This window comes from Daktulosphaira vitifoliae, unplaced genomic scaffold, assembly GCF_025091365.1.
Source record: "Daktulosphaira vitifoliae isolate Bord-2020 unplaced genomic scaffold, ASM2509136v1 Scaffold_4, whole genome shotgun sequence".
NCBI lineage: Eukaryota > Metazoa > Arthropoda > Insecta > Hemiptera > Phylloxeridae > Daktulosphaira > Daktulosphaira vitifoliae.
Genome location: NW_026099575.1, coordinates 31,036,145 through 31,061,544, shown reverse-complemented (window position 1 = coordinate 31,061,544; position 25,400 = coordinate 31,036,145). Strand labels below are relative to the sequence as shown.

General features: G+C 24.7%; 1 protein-coding gene across 6 annotated transcripts; it reads right to left on the bottom strand.

Moving 5' to 3' along the window:
* Window positions 1–3,107: 3,107 nt before the first annotated feature.
* Window positions 3,108–25,400, bottom strand: LOC126905179 (2-oxoglutarate dehydrogenase complex component E1). Of its 6 annotated transcripts, none has more exons than XM_050684660.1 (17): window positions 25,216–25,400; window positions 21,954–22,210; window positions 20,779–20,991; window positions 13,843–13,948; window positions 10,049–10,126; window positions 9,251–9,506; window positions 8,932–9,166; window positions 8,328–8,507; window positions 7,930–8,110; window positions 6,906–7,033; window positions 6,662–6,814; window positions 6,370–6,598; window positions 5,897–6,175; window positions 5,632–5,810; window positions 5,454–5,576; window positions 4,882–5,348; window positions 3,108–3,405 (listed from the first exon to the last, which is right to left on the bottom strand). In XM_050684660.1, the coding sequence occupies exons 2-17, from the start codon at window positions 22,203–22,205 to the stop codon at window positions 3,306–3,308; spliced, it is 3,159 nt and encodes a 1,052-aa protein (XP_050540617.1). In that variant the 5' UTR covers window positions 22,206–22,210; window positions 25,216–25,400; the 3' UTR covers window positions 3,108–3,305. The 6 variants fall into 6 exon arrangements, with proteins under 6 accessions (XP_050540617.1, XP_050540616.1, XP_050540619.1 ...); XM_050684659.1 differs by lacking the exon at window positions 25,216–25,400 and adding an exon at window positions 24,585–24,866; XM_050684662.1 differs by lacking the exon at window positions 25,216–25,400 and adding an exon at window positions 24,585–24,865 and having other exon boundaries at window positions 10,049–10,111.

Sequence of the window (25,400 nt, the reverse complement as noted above, 5' to 3'; positions counted from 1 at the left end):
AATATATACTAATTATAATTATTAAATTTAGTATGAAATTGATATTTAATATTGTAATTTAAACGGAGAAATTATAAAAATAATAAAGAAGTTATATTTTGCTTTACTTTTACGTGTATAAAAATTTAAAGGGCTTGATACAATAATTTTCAATAAAAACTGTTTGTTACTATAAAAAAATGCACTGGACTACAAAGAACTTTCATCAGAAGCAAAAAAATACTTTTCTAAATCAACTTTTTGCGTTGTTTTCAAATCTGCAAGTAGACTATTTCTATCACTTCTAATTTTTTATATTATTACTAATTATATATATAAAATAATAATTAAAAGAAAAAAAAATTTGTTTTCAAATTATTACTGATTTGATTTTTAATATGTTAAAAATAATCAGTCCAAATTTTCAATTTTAACCTATTTTTTTGGTTCTTTAAAGTTGATGAAAAATTTTTGATAAAGATTTATGAAAGTTTATAGTAAAATAAATTGAATATATTACCATAACTTTTAGCTCAATTACAAGTTTAAAATTGACATCTAGGCCAGTCAACAAAGGAAAAATTGCGGAAAAAATTTTGTTTTTTTAAAAGTTGAATTAAAATATGTATAATGACATACTAATAGTCTTCATTGATTGAAATTGAGCTTTTTTTTACAGCCTCGCAAAAGTTCAAAAATATGAGCTTTTTTAATTTTCTCAAAAAATATTTAACTTAACAAAAAAAGTTTCGTACAAAAGTTGTTTAAAAGACAATTATAAACAAAAAAATTATCTTATATTTTTTCATTTAAACAAAAATTTTTCGAGTTACATTACATTTAATGTGAGTACTAAAATTTATATTCCATTTTTTTTCATATTACGGTTGCTTTTTATCAAGTTACACATTAGACACAATGTTATAAATGCATATGTGTGTATGTGTGAGTTTATTTATTTATTGTATCATTAAAGTGTAGTGTATATTGAGATACAACCGATAGAGTAGGTAATTGATTTGACGCTATATTATTTAAACCCAACTAAACGCTAAATTGTACATTCCGAAATAACAATCATATTATGTCAATTGCCACCGGAATTTCTGGTAATATTTTTCTTTTTCTTTGCCTTAATCCCAACTACTTGGGGTCGGGCACCCTTATCCTAAGCTTCCACTTGACACGATCTCCCACATCTTCTACGCTCACATCAGCTGTCCTCAAATCGCATTCAATAGCATCCCTCCATCTCTTTTTTGGTCTTCCTCTATCTCTTCTTCCTTCAACATTCATTTCTATAACTGTTCTTACAGCTTCCGATTCTTCTCTCCTCATAACATGACTAAACAATCTAAGTCTATTTTCTGTCATCTTATCCACGATTGACGCAACACCTATACTTCCTCTTATATGATCGTTCCTTATCCTATCTTCTCTAGTCACTCCACTCATCCAACTAAACATTCTCATCTCTGCTACACTAATTCTCTGCTTTACTTTCTTATTAACCGCCCAACACTATGAACCATACATCATAGCTGGCCTCACAATTTCATACTGAATTTAAAAACTATAATTAGTATTTATTCATATATTATATTTTAAAATCAAAGAACTACTAATCAGGATATAATTAAAGAAATAAGAGTTGATGTTGCTTTTAAAATATTTCACCAATTTCTCTAAAGGAAACACTATCTACAGATTTGCATCGAAGCGTTTTTTATGATAGTGATTTTAAAATGTTCCGGAAAGTCTGACACTTTTATATATATCTTAAATTTAAGCTAATGTAATATACTTTATCATGAAAAAAAAAAAGAACTTTATTTTATCTTCACGGTGAAAATAGCTACCAAATGCTATTTTTGTGTGAAAATTCTCGATTTTATTTTTACATTTTTAACTTTATAATGCTATAACTTATTGAAAAGTGTATGGATCAATATAATTTTTATGAGAAATAATATTTATAACACTGTTTTATTCGACATACTTTATCTTAATCAGGATATAAATAAGGAAATATCAGATCATGTAGCTTTTGGAATAATCCACCATTTTTTTTAAATTAAACACTATCTAAAGATTTGCATCAAAGCGTTTTTTTTGTATAGTGATTTTTTATACTTGATCCAACTATGCTACGTCACCACTGTGCCGCGACCCCCCTGTGCTGGGTTTTATTTGATCTTCCTCTACCTATTCTTCCTTCAACATTTATTTTTCAATACAATCCACAGGTTTGGTTATTTAAATCATGTTTAAAGAGCGTACTGATACTTTAAAAATAAGAATTAACGTAAGGAAATCAGTGGAGTATTTAACTTTTTGACGCACCTAGACTAAATTATTCTATCACTCATTGCTTAATATTTTTAATTATGTTTACTTGAAAATCCTAGTACAAAAAAATGTTTTAAATAAATTTAATAATAATTTTTAACTCATAATACTAAAAAAAAAGACACCTATCAAAAAATTCCGCCCTACACTATAGTATACTTTTAGGTAAGCCACTGGAGAAAATTGATAACAAAAATACAACAAAATGATGTATTTAAATTTACACAGAAGTATGATTTTAACAAAACAAATATGGAAAATTAAAAAAAAAACATTCTAGTTGGTTGTGTAAACCATGTTATATTTAACAAGTAAAACAACTGTTTTATAATTATACATCTTGAACATAAATAAATTTGGTGCATTAAAAGTCAATTACTTAATGATTGTACATTACGTTTGTGCAAAAAATCAATGTTAAAAACTTTTAATTATTACTATTTTATGAAATCAACCACCCAAAATATATTGGTACAAGATTTAAAAATGAAATATATAATTTAGTCAATTTAAAAATTATTAACATTACTTGAGTAATTGATAATTCTAGTAATCAAATTCTATAAAAATTAAGTACAATACTTCTAAAATGAAAAAAATTTAAGTAAATAATCAATAAATACATTTTAGGTTTTAATGTTTATTTTAATAATACTATATGTACTTGATATTAATACAGCAAGATAAAATAGTTTCACTGCTAAATATGAAACAAATAACTCATGTGATACACAACAGAAATATGTTCAGTGCAAATAAAATTTAAGCAGTTAATGATATATTGCAGAATAATTAGATACTATAATAACAACTTAAATAAATAAATTAACAATTTTAATTACAAAGTACATACTTTAGTTATTTTATGGTAATTTCCCTACATTATTAATCTTTGTAGGTCTATATTTTTTATTAAGAATACTTTTTAACAGATACAATATAATCACAATTACTAGTTGTTATTTCTAACTCTACATTTAGATTGCAAAAGATTCTTCAAGTAATGCAGCAAGTTCTTTTAAATGTTGCATTTTACTTCCAGTTGCAGCAGAAGCAGCAGTTGGTCTTCCAGCATAGCTAAATAAGAAAATAACAAAAATTTATTTTATTTAGTATAATTAAACAATAATAATATTTTTCTACTTAATTAGATAAAAGAATTAAAATTTCTTTTTTTATTAATATTTCTATTAATTAGTCAATTATAGAAATGTTTCTTTAATTTGAAGTTTTTCAAATTTTTATAAATTAGGTTTAAAAAAATATTTTATTCTTTAAAATTATTCAATATAATTATAAAAAAAAAAAATTAAATTATTAAAAATTAATTATTTTATTTTATTTAGTTAAAATGCAATAAAAAAATTATAAATTATAAAACATAATAGTTATCATCATATTTTTAAATCTTCACCTAAATTTTCGAATTATATTTTTCTGTTCAATTAAACTTAATTTTGATAAATCATTTTTAGAGTTTGGTTGAGATGAAAATAATTGAAAAAAATATCCACTGGACCTTTTAGTAAAATGCCTGCACAAATCAAAGAGCCTATTTTTTTTTTTTTTTTTTTTGATAATCAATTACTAATAGAAAAGCTTAAAAGCTAACAAAGTTTGTTCTTACAATTTTACATTAAAGGAATATTTAGCTTATTATCTATTAAAATAATATAAAGTGTAAATTATGAAAATTAGTAAACAATTATACTATATTTGAATTAGCACTGTGTAAAATCAATTTTAGTTATAACCTTATTATTAATTTTATTATCTAGCTATAAAAATCATTTGAGGGTTGTTTTATATCAAAACTTTTTGAATTATTTTTCTTTACTTGTGTATTACCAAATATTATATTTAAGCTGAATTATTTATAAGCTATTTAATTTTATTTGAAAATTAGAACTTTTTAAAATTTTTAGAAATGAGCTCTTATTTATTAGGTGATTCAATATTAACACGTACAGCTGAGAATTTATTTGCAAACTAATTTTACACATTAACTATTTAGGTCAACACTATTTTAGAACAAAACAAAATCATGCAAACTTTTTTTTAATTCTGTGAACACATGTTATCTTCATATTACAGAATATGTTTAAACCCATCAACATAGAGAGAAATTGTATTAGTTATTTTAATAAAGTTAATCTTTATTTTCCTCTAATCAACTCTCTTAAAAAATATATAATATAATGTAAAGGAGGGTGGGTGTTCAAGTAAAATATAAATTTAGAAATAACTAGAAATAAAAACATTGGATGGTAATATTTTTTATTTAAAAATATGTATTTGGGCGATTGACTTTTAAAAGGTGTCACTACTATAAACTATAAAGGTGTTTTACCATTATGAGATGTAAATAGTTCAGAAAAATATTAAAAATTACATTTTGGGAGAGTACAGGTTCTGGTTTTTTAATTGACAATGACTATAATTAAAATATTTTTACACTTAAGAATTGAACTTTTAAATATTATACTTCAATAAAAAAAAGAAATTTAGAATAAAATATATTAGCAGTATAGAATTTTAAAATATTTTATTTACTTGATATTTTTTGTGTTATTCATTAATGTATAGAATCTGGGTTGTACATAGGACCAAGGCCCTTGATTTTTGTGTTCTTCTTGTGACCACACAATATCTGCATTGTGATATTTTGTAATTTCTTGTTTAATCAAATCATATGGGAATGGAGATATTTGTTCAACTCGTGCAATAGCAACAGTGTCAACAAGATTACGTTCTTCTCTTGCTTTGGTCAAGTCATAGTATATTTTTCCTGAACAAAATATTAATCTTTTCACATTAGCTGCATTATCAGTGGCAGCTCCTTTTTCTGGTATTATCCTTTGGAATTCAGTTGTTTCTGTCATTTCATCAAAACTTGATTTTGCTTCAGGATGTCGTAACAAAGATTTAGGTGTCATTATAATTAATGGTTTTCGGAAAGGTAAAGCGATTTGACGACGAAGTATATGGAAATAATTTGCTGGTGTTGAACAATTGGCGACCTAATAGGGAAATTAGATTAGCAAATTATTTAAATTTAATATACATCTGATTAAAAATAGACTCAATAACATAATTATATTTCTTAAAATTTATATAGAACTTACTATCCAGTTTATATCATGTAACTGACGAACAGCAAATTCATCACTTTCAGGAGGGAAATAGTCAGGGTCATCAGAACTCATTTGTAAAAATCTTTCTAATCTAGCAGAAGAATGTTCTGGCCCCTACAAGAAATTAATCATAAATAAATGTATTTAATCTTAAAATTTTAAATGTTACCATTCCTTCAAGACCATGTGGTAATAACATAACTAAACCAGATTGTCTAACCCATTTGACTTGTCCAGAACTTATAAACTGATCAATAATACATTGAGCAGTATTGTTAAAGTCTCCAAATTGAGCTTCCCAACAAACCAAAGCATTAGGATTTGTCATTGAAAAACCAAGTTCAAAGCCTAAATATGCATGAAAAATTGAAATTTCTTATTTAGAATAATGAAAGTTACTTTGAAATAAAATTTTACATAAAAATGAATCAAACCTAATACTCCAAATTCTGATAGAGAACTGTTACAAACAGTATATGGTGCCTGATCAGGGTATAGATTACATAATGTTCTGTATGTAGCTTTGTCTACTAACTGATGATGAAGAACATGATGACGATGTGAGAAAGTACCTCTTTCCACATCTTGTCCACTCAGACGAACATGAATTCCTTCTTTCAAAAGTGATCCAAATGCCATTGCTTCACTCATTGCCCAATCAACTGTACGGTTTTCAACCATTTGCATGCGAGCTTTTAATATTCTTTCAATACCTAAGGATATAAGTTTATTATAATAGTAGTATAAGAAATAACCCAGATAAATATTACAATAAAATATGAAAATACATATACTTAGAGTACAAATTAATGTTTTAATGATTATTTAGTTGTCATAAATAATTATGAAAATTTGTTTCATTCAATTTCAATTTAATTGTTGACTTAACCTATTTAAACTAACATACCTCTGTGAATAACAAATTCAGCAGCATTTGGAGGTGGTGATGAAAACCGCTTGCCAATATGATTTAATGTTTCTTCTTTTACACCAGTTTTAGAAACTTTTAAAGGATCTTTACCTTCAAAGAAACCAGACCATGGAGAGTCTAACCAATCCTTATACTTGATATGTGTTTCTTTGCGGGAAGCTGAATAAGCTTCTTCACAAATTTTATCATATTTGTCCCATACATCCTATTTATAATTATAATTAAGAAAAATAAACCCATATTATTTTAATATAAGTAATTGACTTACTTTGACTTCATCTTTAGTAACTACTTTTTCTTCTATCAACTTTTCTGCATATTTATCTAAAACTGGTGGAGTTTTCTTTATTACTTTATACATTATGGGTTGTGTAAACATGGGTTCATCAATTTCATTGTGACCATATCTTCTGTAGCTAACCTAATATATGCCAGTTTTATTACATAGCATAAATTAAATAAAAACATTTAAATAAAATTCAATTATCAGAAAAGAAAATATTTATAATTACTAAATCAATAACAACATCTTTATGAAAAACATTTCTCCACTCAGCTGCTATGTTACAAACATGCATTACTGCTTCAGGATCATCAGAGTTTACATGGAATATGGGAGCATTTACCACTCTAGCCACGTCTACAAAAAAAAAAAATTCTAATAAAATAACTTTAAAGTTCGAAACATTTTTTATACCTACACAACCACCAATTATTGAAATAAATCACATTTGAGAAAAAGAAACTATTTGAGAAATAATGCAATTGTTATGTTTAATTACTTAACAAATTAATAATTATTAATATCAGTATGTAAAAATTTTGCCATATAAAAACATAATAGGAAAAATTTGAATCTTAACTACAATTTAGTTAGTATTAAAAATAATTCTAAGAAAAATTGTGTGGCTATTAAATAACAAAATTATTAAACTAGCGATAAGATGCATGTAACTAAAAGAAAAATTTGGAATATTCATAAGTATTGTCATTGTTTCAAAAAATATTAGTTAAGTCAGTGTTCTAAAAATTATATGACAAGTAATTTGTAGAGTTGATTCACATTAGGAACAAGAAAAATATTACTTATAAAAAATTGTAAGTAAACATATTTTTTATTGTAAGTCTTATTATCTAAAAGTTACACCCATATTTTTATAAATGAATTTCAAAATTGATCCAATGCGTTAATCCATATATAAATAGGAATTTCCTATTAAAAAACTTGTACAATAACCAGAGACACTTACTATTTTTGAATATTCATTTTTTTTAGATTTTTCAATATAAGTATAAAATATTTTTTAATCTTAGATTTAACAAACAAACATGGTCAATAATTTGCAATGGATTTATATAAAAAAAAAATTACATTTTTGCTGTGTTCCCTAAAAAGTAATTTACTACTTAAAAGTAGTTGTATCTGATTATTGTACCATTGTCTATGTCTTAACACCATTAAGGTAAAAAATTTATCTACTTAAAAGTAAGTACTATTCAACTATAAAAAACAAAAATCAAATAAACAGTAATTACCAGTACAATAAGGTGATGATCTAGAATGCCTAGGATCAGTAGTAAACCCAATTTGATTATTGACCACAATATGAATTGTACCATGAGTTGTATAATCAGGTAAGTCTGATAAATGAAATGTTTCATACACAACACCTTGGCCACAGAACGCTGCATCACCGTGAAGCATAATTGACATAACCTAAAATCACAAATTATTTGTTTTTATTAATATTATTTTACAGTGAATTAATAATAAATAAAAGGATATGTTTGAATAACTAAAATTTAGTTGTTAGTTGATAATAAAGTTCAAATGTAAAATTACTATTTTTTACATTAAATTTAAACAATTATAATAATTAATAATTAAAAACATTTTACTAAACATTTCAGAAAATATATAATATAAATCTTACCTTTTTACCTTCTCCATCCCCTCTGTAAAACTGTTCAGCTCTAGTTTTTCCTTGAACAACTGGATCAACTGCTTCTAAATGAGAAGGGTTAGCTACAACAGCTAATCGAATATTTTTATTAGTTGCACGATTTAAGCGTTCAACATATGTTCCTAAATGGTATTTGACATCACCCGAGCCCTAAAATATAATTAAAAATAAACTAATGTATTCATAATGTAAATGTAAAATACATTGAGTAAGAATTTAAATAAGTACATAACTTAAAAATCCTGAATTGCAGTAATATACTTTCAATATAACTAATATTGATACATCATAGCATATCACTCATTCGTGCAATAAATAAGGGGACAATCCTTGTATTTTATATTGCCTATCATCCGTAAAGTTTCCTAATTTTCTGTATGTCGACACTTCAAGTTATATAATATTATTTAAGAACATACATTAACTTCAATGCATTTTCTCTTTCCTCCGAAACAAAAACTAAAATTTTGCTCTATTTAGAACTCCCAGTTAAATAATTTTTTTTTATTACAATGGCATTTCATAAAATTCTCAATTTTTTTAATAAAAAACTCTAATGAAAACTAAAACTTACATCATCTTCAGCTTCCAAAGCTGCAAATTGAGTAAAAATTTGGCTTAATGGTTTTCGGCAAATATTTGCCAACACATTCAATCTTCCACGATGTGGCATACCCATAATAATAGATTCTACACCATACTCTGTTGATTTATCTATAACCTGTTTCATAGCTGGTATTAAAATTTCACAACCTTCTAAGCCAAACCGTTTTTCACTTGACCATTTACGAGCCAGAAATGATTCAAAACTAAACAAAATTTATCATTAACAATAAAAAAAGAATATTTTAGTATTTTTAGTTATAGATAATAGAGATTATTATTAATCATACCCTGTAGCTCTAGTAAGACGGGCCAAAATAAGGCGTTTTTGTTCTTTATCCATTTCCATAACTCCAGGTGTTTCCATTCGTTGCCTTATCCAATTACATTGTTCTAAAGAATTAATAAACATAAACTCTACACCAATTGATCTACAATAGGTATTTTCCAAGCGGTTGAGAATTTCCCTAAGTGGCAGAGCATTATCTTTTCCTCCAATAAAAGTTGTGGATGGAAGTTTGAATACACGTTCCATATCAGCCTCCTCTGTTTTATTTTAATTAAAAACATGTTTATCTAATAAGAATCTATGTATAAGAACAAAATCCAAAGTCGCAATTTTATAAAAGTTAGATTTAATCATTGTTGATTATTTTTAATTACATTTAAACTTTAACTTGCGCCAATGAATATAAAAAACATGTTGTATATAGTAACCATATTGAAAAAAAATGTTGACTATATCAATGTGACCTAATTACAGAAAAGTTTTCAGTAAAAAATTTAATCTATGTTCATCTGCTTAATGTTTTATATTCTATAAAAGATAGCATTATCTTTTTAATTTTAGTAGTGCGGAAACTATATACAATCATATACTTAGTATTTCATCATACTATGTTACATTATTATTATTTTAACATGCATATAATATAATCAATAATTAATAATTTTTAACACAACAAAATGCTCTATAAAAAACATTCATGGACATTAAAAAAAAATATATATAGTAATAATTGCATGCATAAAATCAATGTAATGTAAGGTAAACAAATAAATAAATAAATACCAAACTTGTTACATACCCATTAATTCAGCTACTTTATTCTGTAGATGTTGAGAATATGTAGTATTATCGGGTGGTTTGCCTATATAAATAAACTCTTGAATTTAGAACGTTAAGTCCATTAGATATTTAATAAAAAATTTTTTATAATAATCAAATATGTAAAAATTAAAAAATAATTATTATAAGAGGTGAGTAGAATATTAACCAACATTTTTTAATTTTAATAAATTGAAAATTAAGAAAATATTATTTTCAAATTTATAAAAGCTTTAAAAAAGACAAGTCCACCCTATACAGAAGTAGAGAACTAGATTTATAAAATAGATATCAAAGAAACATATATATGTTAAATCATGACAATTAGTAACAAAAATTTCAAATATTTATTATTAATTAATATATTTTTAAACCAAAAAAATGATATTACTATAATAATATGATAAATATAATTTAGTAATGTATGGAAAGCATGAACAAAAAAAAAAACAGGAATATACTTAAGCTGATTAATTTTTTTAGTAAAATAAAAAGTTATATGGCTGAAATCTTCAAATAAAATTTAATTTTTAAATAATATTAGCTTTATGATGATTATTCATTTTTATCATAACAATAAATTTTCTATAATAAAATAGATTTACCAGTTGACAATAGTAAAAGGTTGAATTAATTTGAAACCCAGGGATGGAAATTTTTAGAAAAAAACAAGGAAGGAGTGAAAAAGAACTAATAAGCAAAATAATGTTTTAAAATCACTTTATTCGAAATGACACCTAATATTTATGAGTTAACACATGGTTGCCCCAAAATTTAAAATATTCAAATTCTCTGAATTTCCTACGATTTTACAGTTAAAAAAAAAAAATGTTATATTTGATTAAAAAGGCATAGACATACATTATTTATGCAGGGTTGTGTCTTTTCATTAACTTACATATTTTTTATTGTTATTTGTTAATCAATTGAAATTTTAGAAATAAGCGAGGTTTAACCCAAAAAACACTTCTTTAAATACTCTCCTCCTAGCCCTATTCTTTTAAAAGTTATTAGTATCCGACACAATTTAATTAACATAAAATAATATAGTTATATTCCCTCTTCTTTTCCTTTAAAATGATTTTTAGTTTTCTAAACAAAATCATACATGTTTGTCTAGCTTAAACATAAGATAAGGGCTGGTTAATAACAACTTTTGATATAGTTATTTGAGAGAAACATAGTTGATGGATAATCCAGTAATTAAATCAGTGGCGTCGATCCCAAATTTCCATATCTACCTTCAAAAAGGGTGATTGATCGGTTGATTTACGCCATAAAAATCAACCATTATAAGTAATTAAATATTAATGATTGAGTACTAAAGTCTTATTAAATTTGAAGATTTTATAATCTATTTAAATTTAAAAAAACTCAGCACAGGGGGGTCGCGGCACAGTAGTAACGTGGCATAGTTGGGTCAAGTATAATGATATCTGACAGTGATTAAAATCACTATCATAAAAAACATAAAAAATCATAATAGTAAACATAATTAAAAATATTAAGCAATGAGTGATAGAATAATTTAGTCTAGGTGCGTCAAAAAGCTAAATACTCCACTGATTTCCTTACGTTAATTCTTATTTTTAAAGTATTAGTACGCTCTATAAACATGATTTAAATAACTAAACCTGTGGATTGTATTGAAAAATAGATGTTGAAGGAAGAATAGGTATAGGAAGATCAAATAAAACCCAGCACAGTGGTGACGTAGCATAGTTGGATCAAGTATAAAAAATCACTATACAAAAAAAACGCTTTGATGCAAATCTTTAGATAGTGTTTAATTTAAAAAAAATGGTGGATTATTCCAAAAGCTACATGATCTGATATTTCCTTATTTATATCCTAATTAAGATAAAGTAGGTCGAATAAAAGAGGGATATAAATATTATTTCTCATAAAAATTGTATTGATGTAAAATGTAAAAAATAAAATCGAAAATTTTCATACAAAAATAGCATTTGGTAGCCATTTTTACCATGAAGACAAGTCCAGAGGTCAATTTTTTTTTTCCATTATAAAGCACATTACATTAGATTTAATTTAAGATATATATAAAAGTGTCAGACTATCCGGAACACTTTCAAAAGTTAAGTTGAAAAAGTTCTACTTTCTATATGCATTTTTTAGATTTGAACTCCCCCCATATATAGGGAAATGGTCCGATTTCAAAAAAAAGTATGTCGAATGAAAGATGTATATAAATATTACTTCTCATGAAAATATTGAATTGATCCATACAGATTTGTATCGAAGCGTTTTTTATGATGGTGATTTTAATCACTGTCAGATATCATTATACTTGATCCAACTATGCTACGTCACCACTGTGCCATGATCCCCCTGTGCTGGGTTTTTTTCTTTTGGTATGTTTTTTGTGAAATTTTTTTGATAAATTTAGGTTTATAAGATACCACTTACACATGTATAAATTTTTTTTTCAACTAAATTTTGAAAATGTTTTGGATTGACTAGTTCTTCAAACCTATGTTATATTAACATCCCATAATTGTTCTATTATAAGAAATCGTATGTCAAAGTAAAATAAATTGCAATTCACATAAAAAAAAAGACTTTATTTTCAACAATGCAAATAATTACCAGACATTTAATACCGACATTGTGAGTGAAATTATATATATACAAATTATCAAAAAATGTAACAAATTCGCATCAAAGCGTTTTATATGATAGTGATGATAATCACTGTCAAATAATATTTTATAATTATTCCACTATGCCGCGAACAAGCTGTTTTGGGTATCTTCTATCAAGGGGCTAATATTTTTTTGGATACCTTTAATTTTTTTTTTTTTTTTAAGAAAAATTTATCCAACAATAAATAACCTAGTTTTAAATGAATTTACACAACTACCATTTTTTTCTAATTATTGAAATATAATCATTAGTGAAGAGCAATGACAAAGGTCAAGCAATTTTGATGGGTGTGCGAGATTTTTAAAATTCTAAAAATGCTTGCTCTATTTACTATTATTGATTTTGACGCCACTGAAACTATCACTATTATTCTTAATATAACTTGACTAAATATAAAAAAATATGTAATGAACCCTACAAACTTAGTCTCAATAAATGATAGGTTAAGTAAATTTTTAAAAATTTAAGGAAAAATCAAATATCTTATGGCAACCATGTAACTGACCAGTGGCATGCTTAGGATTATTTAATGGGATAGGGAGTAAATATCAAACACACTTTTTTACTACCCTATTAAATATAAATAAGAATATATTTTGAATATTTATATTTTTAAACATGTTTTTTTTAAATTAGATAAATTTTTATTAAAGTAGGATTTCTTTTTAACGTTTATTATTTAAAAAATTTTTTTGAAGTAGAAAAAACACCAAAGGAATGCAGCTCAACGTATGAACTAGAACCCTAGTATCTGCGCAATGAAGTTTGTATTCACTCTCTCAAAAATCATATGATCACATATTAAATTAATTTTTTATTACGCAGCCCTACTTCTAATATAAAGAATTATAAAATTTAGGCACAACTGAACTATACTTTTGGAGGCTCTTGGTTACGATATTTTAAATTATAAGTTACAAAACAATCATATCAGTTAAAAACATATCAGCATAACATTACGTTATAAATCGAGATGGTGGTAAAAAAAATCATGCAATTCATATATTTTTTCTTACTATACTTAAATAACAAAACTAAGCAAACAGTCAATAAAACAACACAATATGTCAGTATTTTAATGTAAAAATTTATTTCAATAGTACTACTTACCAAATGGAGGATAACAACCGTATAGAATCTCCTGTGGGAGTCTATCATCTTGATCCACTTTATTCAAATTTAAAGGGTCAAGACGTGCAATATGATGTCCTCGTATCTAATTATTTGACAAACAAAAAAAAAAAGCACAAACGTGATTCAATACAAACATTAATTAATGTGAGATTGAAAAAAAAAAAAAAATTGTAAGTTTATTAATAATAATATTAATTAAGTGTAAGATAATATGCTCAATAATATCTTGTTAAGTAACAAGAACATAATATAGTTATATAAAATTTAAGTTCAAAACTTTTGAATGTGTTAAAGCTTTCATGGATTGTTTTATTATCAAGAATATTAAATATCTTAATAATAAAACAATATGTCTAGAAATATTTTAAATAGTCAAAACATGTTAAATTAGACAAATTGAAAACAACAGGAGTTTGTAATTATTATTAATATGTATGAGTTGCACACTCTAGTTTTATAATTTTTACCAAATTAAAAATAATGATTAATAGAAAGTAAAAGAAAGAATAGAGAAGAATAAAAAGTAAAAAAATATGCAGAACCTTTCGTTTTCCTATGGAAACACTTTTTCCTAAAAATAATTAAGTTATAGTAGTGTGGTATATGATTATAGGGAGATGTTTCAACATTTCTCTAGAGCCTCCGTTGATAGTTTTATTTTGAAAAACACAAAAATAATGCACATTTTCATTAAAAAAATAAGTAATTTTTGTACACATTTTATAAATGTAACTATGACAAAAATTAATATTAACAAATTGATAATAATAATTTAGATTTATTATACTTATAAGTAAAACTTAATTCATTTTTTAGCTTCGATGCGAATTTATTTCTAGCCTTTTTAGATTATTTTAATGAATATATTTACATAAGTTGAATAAATTGAATGTTATAGATACAAATTAAAATTCAAATTAAATTGATATTAAGATATAATATTATTTCAATTATATTTCATTGTTTAGGATATTTATAATTTATCCAACTGAAATATTATAAAATAAATAGTTCAGACAGATCTGATACTGAGTTTATTGAATTGATTATTAAGTATATGTCAACATGTATGCTGGATCTTTTATCTTTCAACATATTATTATAACAACACATTTAAACCAAAATTTTTATAGTAATACTGTTTTATAAAAATTATTTGTTAAAAAGATTACTTACTATTGCAATATTTCTCAATAAAAAAATGGATCGGCAATATAATTGATATGTGAAATGTAATAGTAAGATTAACTTTGTCAAAAAAATTGTTATTTTTTTTATAAAGGTTTCTTATTAGTAATTATTTTTAAAAAAGAAGATTAAAAAAAACTAATTTAGAATGAATATTTTTCCTACTTTCACATGTAGGTTAAGTAATCCAACTAACATTATGTGGTCATAATTATTTTAAGTTAATATAATTTAAAAAATATATGCTCGTTTAAAATAAAGAGTACATTAATTGGGTTTAAAGGGAAAAAGTTTTTTATTGAACTATTCCGACGGTATTAAGCTAAGTCAACAACAATGATATTTTAGTCCTAATTTTTAACAAAAAAGTTCTAACTTTAACAAAATATACCTTCTATAAGACAAAAACATTGTCCTATTTCCAGTAAATATATTTTAAGTAATTTAATAATTTAAGTTGAGATTAATTAAATAAGTGCAATCAAATTAATAATTAAATGCAATTGGTATTAAAGACACACAATACAAATTGGATCTTTTGGCCAGTGTTCTTTATAACATCTAATTTAAGCTATTAAATCATGGAGTAATATACTTGGGCAGAAAATATTCCTCCAACTCAAACTACATAAAATTTTAATCAGACATGCACAAACTTTACATAATAATTATGTTAAAATAAAACTGTTAATAAACATTTCGCACATGTAGATGATTTTTCTACCCAATCTTACCAATAGAATGTTGTCTTAGTATGACTTCATGAGGTCTACCCTGTTTGCGAGTATTTTGTAAGTCAGCATTTGTAAATCCAAGAGGATCAATTTGAGCCACAAAATGACCCCTAACCTAAGGGTAGTATAAAAAGTGACACTTGTTTTTATGTAATAATAATCTCAAATATTTAAAAGACAAACACTCAAACACTTTAAATTAATATAATTTGTTTAAATGACAATAATTCTTGGTGAAATAAAGTTTTTTTATAATGCATTTCATAGTTATGATAGAACTATTACTTTACTCAAATTACACACACACAAAACAAAAACAAAATTCACTACTGATCAGAGATACAAATCAACCACAAAATGTGTATTCTTTCAAACAAAATTCTCTAATATTATATCAATTAATTAACTTTAATGAAGTTCAAAATTTACAAAAAATTTTAACTTAAACTAATAAATTTAATATCTATGCTTACTATAAGGGTCAATCCAAATTAAATCATTCTTTGTTTACACAAAAGTTTACATAGTTCAGATCAGATTTGATGAATATAGATTGTGATTTAGGCGGAGTGGGTTCGCTTGTTTGTTTGGTTTCCATGTTATCAGAACTTATTTTTACAGGAGTATATCAGTTTAATACTTAAGTATTATTATTAGTTGTACTTCTGTATATTACTATAGAAGAGGATCGGGATGATTGTGTATGTGGTCTATTACTATAATTATCTTTTTAATTATTATTCAGTTGTCTGTAATCAGTGGCGTATTAGGAATTTATATGGGGGGGGGGCATAAAAAATGTTCATAAATAAGGTACTATAAAACGACTTTTTTTTTGCTCATAACTTTTGTTAACATATATTAAACACATATTTTAGATTTTTTTGAAAAAAATCTGATATTTGTTTTGAATCCATTTTTATTAATAAAAATATTTTTTTTTATACAGTGTATATCTCTAAGTAATAAACACTTCAAAAATAGGTGATAACAGTAATGGGACAACTGTGCGAGTGTCAAATTTTGCTCCACAAGACAACTAAATTGACTAATATTTCATAAACCCATGTTATTATCGATAACCAAAAAATAACTTTTTTTAATGATATTATATACATTATTACATTGCTTGATAAAATATTTACATGACTCAGTCAATGGGGGGGGAGGGAGCATGTGCCCCTGTGCCCTTCCTAAATACGCCACTGTCTATAATGGATTTTTGTTATAGAGGTTATCGAAATGTTGCTAATTTTAGATAGCAAAATTTAATGTGATTACTTTTCATTTTGAGGCAATTACTAAAGTATTAATTTTTTACTTAATTCCTGAAGGATCATAATGATACTAATATTTTTGTTGTATCTTGAATTTATGAATTTTAGATATTTTAAATAAAACTAATTCAAAATTAAACCATAAATTTAATGTAGTTTTAGCAGAAAAATAGCGACAGCGTAACACGATACATGTGGTATTTATTCTTAAAAGTTGAAAATTTCACCACTTTTTCATTATGAGATCTTCTAATATTTTTAATTATTAACAGTAGGATTTTTTTTAATTTTAATTGACTTTGTAAGTAATTTTTAGGAAAGGTTTTTTTTGTTTATAAAAAAAAAAAATGACTTAAAATTAAAATTAACGATGAATTACATATTTTTCAATAAAAATTGTTCAATATCATTAATTATTGAATATTATAATATAATTGTGTTTTAAAAATTTTATTTTAGCAATTTTTTATTAACATAAGTTAAGAAATCATCAAATTTCTTAAATAACGACTTTAAGGTAACTTTATTTCAGTTTTATTCCGGCGGGACAAAAAACTAAAACTCACAAATTTCAACTTTTTCCACAAGGTCTAAAGAAAGAATACATAAATTTAAGAGGTAATTTGTGGTTTCAGAATTTTGACAGGTCATTAAACTATTTTCATTTAAAATTTTTATTTTTATATATATTAGGAAACTTACGTGTGAAATTTCAAAATTTTTTTAAATGATCAGGTGAATTCTGGACTGGATGATTTGATATAGATTGACCCATAAGATATAGGTGAAAAACTTTCAAAAGGAAAAATATTTTATTTTATAAACAAAATAATTTATTACCATACTTATGTTGGTAGGTAGTTTTATTTCATAATAAATTGATTTATATTCAATTTATACGACTCTTTAGTGGTATAGAAAAATTAAAATATAAACAAATTCATCTTCACATATATTCATTATTCTTAACTTATGAATTTGATGATAAAAATGGTAAAGATGGAAATTTTAAGTTATTAGTCGTTTGAAAATGGAAACATATTACGGAAAATTTATTTCATATTTAACATAAAAAAAAAAAATCATTTTGAGTTTTAATAAAATAAAATAAAAAATGGAGCTGATGAAAAGAAGAACAGATTTCACTGTAATATTTGAAAATAGCAATATCTAATTAATTCTTTGTTAAAAGAAAAAAAAACTTAGCTAATTGTTAATGCTAATCCAGATGGTATAGCAGTTATCTAAGTATAACTTGATTAAAAAGAAAATAACATTATTGCTTGTGCAAGTACCTAGGGCAACCCACCTAGGTCAGTTGGACAAACGTTTTGTCTCTGTGTGTAAGTACTAGGGTTTGATTCCATTTTGTATTGCTATTGAATTGTTTCATCCTCTCTGTCACAAGCAATAGCTTTTAGAGGGGATGTTAATTATGATTAATGATAAATAAATAAATAAAAAATAATTAATATGCTCAAATAGATAGAAATGCTGGCAGTGGTTTGGGTAATCAAGCATTCCAGACTATTTAATAAGTACAAGTTTTATTTTATGCACAGAAAACTAACCAATAGTAACCATTTATATACAAGTAAAATAAAGAAACATCTACCAGATTAGAGAACCTAAGATTAAAAATACAGGATTATAATTTTGAAGCAATTATGTAAAGAGCAAAAATAACCCATCTGATTTAATGTCTAGACATCCAACAACTAAAATAAAATATTGTCAAAATTGGAAAAAAAAAAAAAAAAACGTAAACGCTGTTGTTTAAATTATTTACCAAAAGCATTAATGAAAAAAGAAGTTGCAACTAGTTTATACTACTAAAGACAAAGATTTAAATAAAATTAAGTATGCATCAAAAGATAACCTAAAGCTGTTTTTAGTGATAGAATACTACTTATACTAAACAAAATTGTAATACCAAAAACAATTCAAAGATAAACCATACAATTAGCTCACACTTGTCACTAACACATTGAGAAAACAAAATAGTTATAAGAAGCAAGGTATGGTATCCTGATCATAGTAAAATAGTACAAAAACAAATAGGATTTGATGAATAATCATGCATTCTATGTTTGACAACAACAACTAAAAACAAGTACAACCCTATTGTAATCATTAAACTATCAGAAAATCTGTTAAAAGATTTGGTGATGGATTTTGATGGTACAAATTCTAACGGCAAGCATACCATTACAGTAGTTGATAAATACTCTAGGTTTCCAATAGTTTGTATAATAAAAGATCTCAGAAATTAAATTGATACTCTACAATTAAATAAAATATTGATTAAGTTTGATTTGCAATAATATTTGAAAACTGACAATGGACCTTTCATAAATGTTAATGATTTCCAAAATTTCTGTTTTTATTAGGAGTTAAGTATCAAAAAATTACACAATGATGGCCAAAAGCAAATGGACTTATTGAAAGATTTATTAAAACATTAATAAAGAAATCAGAACAATAATGACTGAAAATCATAATAGGGAAGAAAAATCCTTGCTGTCCTATAGATCAACTTCAGATAGTACAACATAAGAATTGCCAGCTTCACTGATATTTAAAGAGTCATCAAAGCATGGTTACTTGAAATATCTCAAAATTTAGAAGAAAGTAATGAAACTAGATCAAATTATAGTATTAATAAAAAAGTCATTTAAATATGTAAATCTGTTGAATAATGCAAAAATTAATGATTTTCAAATTGACAACAATGAATAGTGTTAATAAATATATAGCTAACAAATATACCACAGCATGTAATGCAAAACCATTAACAGTAAAAGAAGTGAAAGGTACAATGATCAAAGCAAAGAGAGAAGGGAAGATGGGAGCTAGAAATGTTTTATACTTCAAAATAATCAATAGTGAAAATAGTTCACATACTGAAAAAATTAATGTACAGGAGAAGAAATGTATTAGCATATTGGAGGATTACATACTAGAAAATAAAAGCTTATGTGTAAATATATAATTAATTACTTAATTTTGTACATGTTAAATATTTTATTTGTGAAATCTGTTTCAATATTAAATTTATCAAAGGATGTCGTATCTTAGTTGGTATCACTGGTATATTATATAAAATAATATGCAAAAAATTGTAATAATTTTGATTAGAAATGAAAATTATTAAAAATAATCAACCTAAAGAGCAACAAAAATATACTTCAATAAGAAAATATCCCTATACATTGAGTCAGCATATGTTTAGCGTTTATAATAGTAACATCATTTTCAAAATTTACACTTATTTTTAATTGTTTAAGAGGTAGTTTCTATTAGTAATTATTAAATTCTTAGTATCAAATTAATTTTTAAAATCTGTTTCAAGTAATGTATTAATAATAAAGTATTTGTAATAAAATAATTTGAGGCATTTAAATTATTATTATTATTAAGCAGTTTAAAAATATACAAAATTATAATAACTATAAAGAAATTACTAAAAAAATTAAATTGTAGGATGACCATTAAATGAATGTAATTTTTTTAAACTCTAATAATGGCGATTAATATCTGATTTTAGAAGTTAACATTTTACTGTGATTAAACCAAATAAAATAAAATTAGATAGACGAATTGAAAATTGTGAACAGAAAAATAAATTATCACTTCTTAAAAAAAATATTACATTTATAAAATAAGAAATTATCATCAACTTAACAATTTTAAATAACTATCATTAATTTTACCTGATATGACCTAATGATTGCTTGAACAGCCAAATGATCATCAATCATTTTTTCACTGAAAGATCCTCCAATAGCTGCTGTATTTTGAACAGTAGGAAGAATACTAGATAGCAATACTTCATTTTTTCCTGGAGGAGAAAGAGTTGGAGGTGCTTGATATGCTTGACCTGGAAGAGCTCCCAATGAGCAATTTTTGAAAAATGCATCCCAAGACTAAAAATAATACATATTTATAAAATTTTGTATAATGAATGATAAGAAACTAAATATCTGCGATATGAGGATAGCTGATGTGAGCGTAAATGATGTGGGAGATTGTGTCCAGTGAAAGTTTAGGATAAGGGTGGCCGACTCCAAGTAATTGGGATTAAGGCGATGAAGAAGAAGAAGAATGATAAGAATCTACATTTCAAATTAATCAATGGACCAAATTTCTAACCTACTCATTGAACAAGCTTAAAATATTTAGATCATGATCTATAATGTTCAATATTACAAAAATTAGAATAACATAAAAAAAAAAAACAATTGTTTTTTATCATAGTATTATGAATACTATGAAAAATTATGACAAGGTAATAAAGTGTATAAATAAAGATATTCATACATAATACAACTATATAATACCACATAATATTGTATAAAATGTTTTTTTTTCCATAATAAAGTACATTACATTATCTTTAATTTAAGATATATATAAAAGTGTCAGACTTTTCAAAAGTGTAATAGTAAATTTTTTGTGAAAAAGTTGTCATTTTAAATCCCACCTTGTGGGCAGATAAAGGGTCAGATTTATAAAAAATATATATTAAATGATAGGTAAAGACATCAAACATCTATAAAAAAAAAAAATTATATTGATTTGGTCATTTTTAAAAAAAGTTATGGCAGTTTTAAGTAAAAAAAAATTTAAAAAATGTCGAAATTTAGAAATTTTTAAATTTGTAATTTTTCTGGAGGTATCCCCCATTTACGGCGAACGAGGGAAATTTTTTCAATATTTGAGGTTAATGTCTTCGACTAGATACGGTTTGTGATCTTTTGACATATCGTTGAAAGAAATCGGTCCAATAAGAGCTGAGAAAAAGTGGTAACAGACGCAATAAAAAAACACATCATAGTAAAACCAATACCTTCTCAACTTCGCATCGAAGCTAAAAACTGATACATACCACATTAACACTTTTAGGATCTGCTAACCATGCATTATACATTTCTTCAATGTACGAAGCTGAAGTTCCATTTAAAAATTGCTCTTGATTTACTTGAGTAGCATACTTATAGTCTGTCACGGTTATTGAACGAGTACTTCCTATTAAGGATCTAGATTTTGATCCTATTAACCATGTTGCAAACTTTTGTCTTCCAACAATAGTTGGTACATAGGGAACCAATTGATTAACAACTGTTTGTGCTCGATGCATAATTTCTAATAAAAAATAATTAACACATTAAGATGAAATTTCTATTTATTTAGATGTTTTAAAAATAAATGGATAGAAATGTAAAATTGATTCAATAGTTTAATATTTAACAAACAAAATAAATTTAGAATGGAGTTAATGTTCTTCTTTTAATAATTTCAAATAATATTTATACTTATAACAATAAAATAAAATTCTTTATACAGGTGGCCCACCACTCACTGACAACTTAAATAACTTTTGATCCAGTTAATATTTTTAGCTGATTTTTTTTTTAAATAATAGTTATACGTTAGGTCTATAGCTATATCTCAATAATTAATTTTTTTACATTTTATTAAAAATATTAATTATTTTTAAATTTTAAATAAAATGTAAAAAAAAAATCTAAGATAGCTATTTTGTAGAGTAGAATTTAAGAAAAATTTTAGTAAAAAAATATCTTATTAATATTCAGTAGTAAATATTCTGTAGCGTTTTGAAGTTTGTAAAAATTTGAATTTTCATGTACTATTTTACGGTTATAAACATTGAAATACGTATTGAGAAAAGGACAGAAGAAAACGCTATCTTTTCATGATTACTGTGTATACATATGATGATAGTGTGTATACATTACAAACTTGGCATAAATACCATGATAAGAAATTAGATAAGGCAATTATTACTTATCACTCTCATTCAAAAGTATATTGAAAAGATAGCGTTTTCTTCTGTCCTTTTCTCAATACGTATTTCAATGTTTAATACCATAAAATAATACATGAAAATTCAAATTTTCACAAACTTCAAAACGCTACAGAATATTTACTACTGAATATTAATAAGATATTTTTTTACTAAAATTTTTCTTAAATTCTACTCTACAAAATAGCTATCTTAGATTTTTTTTTTACATTTTATTTAAAATTTAAAAATAATTAATATTTTTAATAAAATGTAAAAAAATTAATTATTGAAATATAGCTATGGACCTAACGTATAACTATTATTAAAAAAAAAAATCAGCTAAAAATATTAACTGGATCAAAAGTTATTTAAGTTGTCAGTGAGTGGTTGGCCACCCTATATATAACAAAAAAGGTAACATGTTAACTCAATAATATACCAAAGATCAGTGGTGGATCTAGTAAAAGATGGTTTTTTCATTATGTTAAATTTACATGCAAGGTGAAAATTCCCCAAAAAATGATTTAAGTATTAGCTCTACTACAGGGAAATATCTTGGGAATGCTTATACCACAAAGTGTATCATTTAATTTACTTAATTAAATTATAACTTAATTTTGAAAATTTTATTCTTATCCATATTAGTTATAAAAACTTATTCTTATAAATATATCATGATATAGACTATGATTAATATAGTACTACATTTTTCAATTATTTTCATATTAAATGTATTAATATATATACACATATAAATAGAAATTCTAAAAACTATTAAATTGGAACTAAGCCAGTAATATGATAAAAAAAAACCAAGGGCATTTGTTTCACAAATGATCAATATGATTACTCAGTCACCATTTGACATCAAACTTTTTGGGCTAAAAAATGTGAATGTGAAAATAATACTTTCCAATCGAGCCTATTTAAATTGAAAATAAGTAAACATATGTTAAATACCGAAAGTTAATAAATAATAATATTTTAAAAATTCATCAATTATTGATAGTTGACTTTTTTTTTCTTCTAAAATAAAATAAGATTATTACTTAAATAATAAAATGAGAAAAGAAAAAAATTCATATATCTACTAATACAGATTTAACACAAATCAGTTAATTCAATTAATGTTTTAATTAAGATAAATTTATAGTAAATTCACTAATACAAAAAAAAAAAAATACTTTTGCAATACATTTTAATACATCAACATATCTACTTAGTAAGTTTTATAAGTTGTAAGTTCTTTATTAAAATGCTTAAATTCCTAATTACAAAATTAGATAGAATATTATAAGTTAAAACTTATGGTTTTAAATTTAAAAAAAGTAGAAACAGACTTAAAAGAACTTAAACATAAGACTTTGTAGAAGAAGCTATTAAAGCATTAAATTTATTACAACAAAGAAAAGTTAAAACTCCCTAAAATGATACATTCATTAATTTCTAGAAAAATAGATTGAAAAAAATTAATAAATAACTTTAAGGTTCTCCATTAAAAATTTATTGTGGTTGTTAAGTTATTAGTAGACAATCTTACCTTGACCTAGGTTAACTAAAAAAATTGATATAATTACTATTTATTTCCTTTTCGAATGATTTAAACAAAATGAAACTATCAAATAATTGATACTACGTAATTCAATCTACTGAGGTAATAGGTAAACAATAAAACTATACACTTATATAAAAAATAGACTTTACACTTACTTTCTAATTAGCGAAGTTAACTTTTTAAAAACGATTAATATTTTAAGTACTCGATAATATTAATATCTTAATACTACATGAGAGATATTTAGTAATGGATAAAAAAAACTTTAAAAGAGAGGAAACAATTATGAACAGCAATGACTATGAGGAAAATTGCCAGCCAACAACATAAATTTTGTGATACGCTAGATGAAGTGAACTGGCATAGGCGCCCAAACCCAGTTTTACGAATACGGAACTACCAAAAAAATTATCTTTGATATTGGCACGAACTAAGGTGTAATGGACTTTACCAGAAGCCTTATCAAATGATCCGGTTCTATTATACATTTCTCGTAGAAGGAGAATTTTAAAGTAACGGCGCCATCTATTATTTTACATGTCTTTTCCCAATTCCCCACACGTTTAAAAATTTTGTATTCTGAAACCATATTCGTCGCTAGAGCTCACTGCTCGCCAAATATTCCCCTTCTACGGAATTTTTATAACAAAAGCAGATCGCACTTACCGCTGATCAAGTTGTGTTCAGTCCATTTTCTCTTCATTCGTAATAAGGATTAACCAATGACAAATTTTAGAAAACGAATTTGTAAACGGTGTAAAATAATTTATTATTAACAGTACTGACCTTTTAAATATATTATAATTGTGTCACCCAATTTTACTGCTGCAATCAATAAAAACTTTAAAAGGAAAATGATAACTACTTAATTTTAAATAAATGATAAAAAATATGCAATTTATAATTTTCAATATAAATAAAATTTGACGTTTTACCGCAAAATTTGTTTAACTAGACTATATTAAGCTTAA

Excerpts from the sequence above, each read along its gene's own strand:
- LOC126905179 (XM_050684660.1), bottom strand. The coding sequence starts at position 22,205 with ATGCATCGAGCACAAACAGTTGTTAATCAATTGGTTCCCTATGTACCA. Across the intron at positions 9,167-9,250 it reads CGTCTTACTAGAGCTACAGG|TTTTGAATCATTTCTGGCTC; the intron begins GTATGATTAATA and ends AATTTTGTTTAG. Across the intron at positions 5,577-5,631 it reads CACATGGTCTTGAAGGAATG|GGGCCAGAACATTCTTCTGC; the intron begins GTAACATTTAAA and ends AATTTCTTGTAG.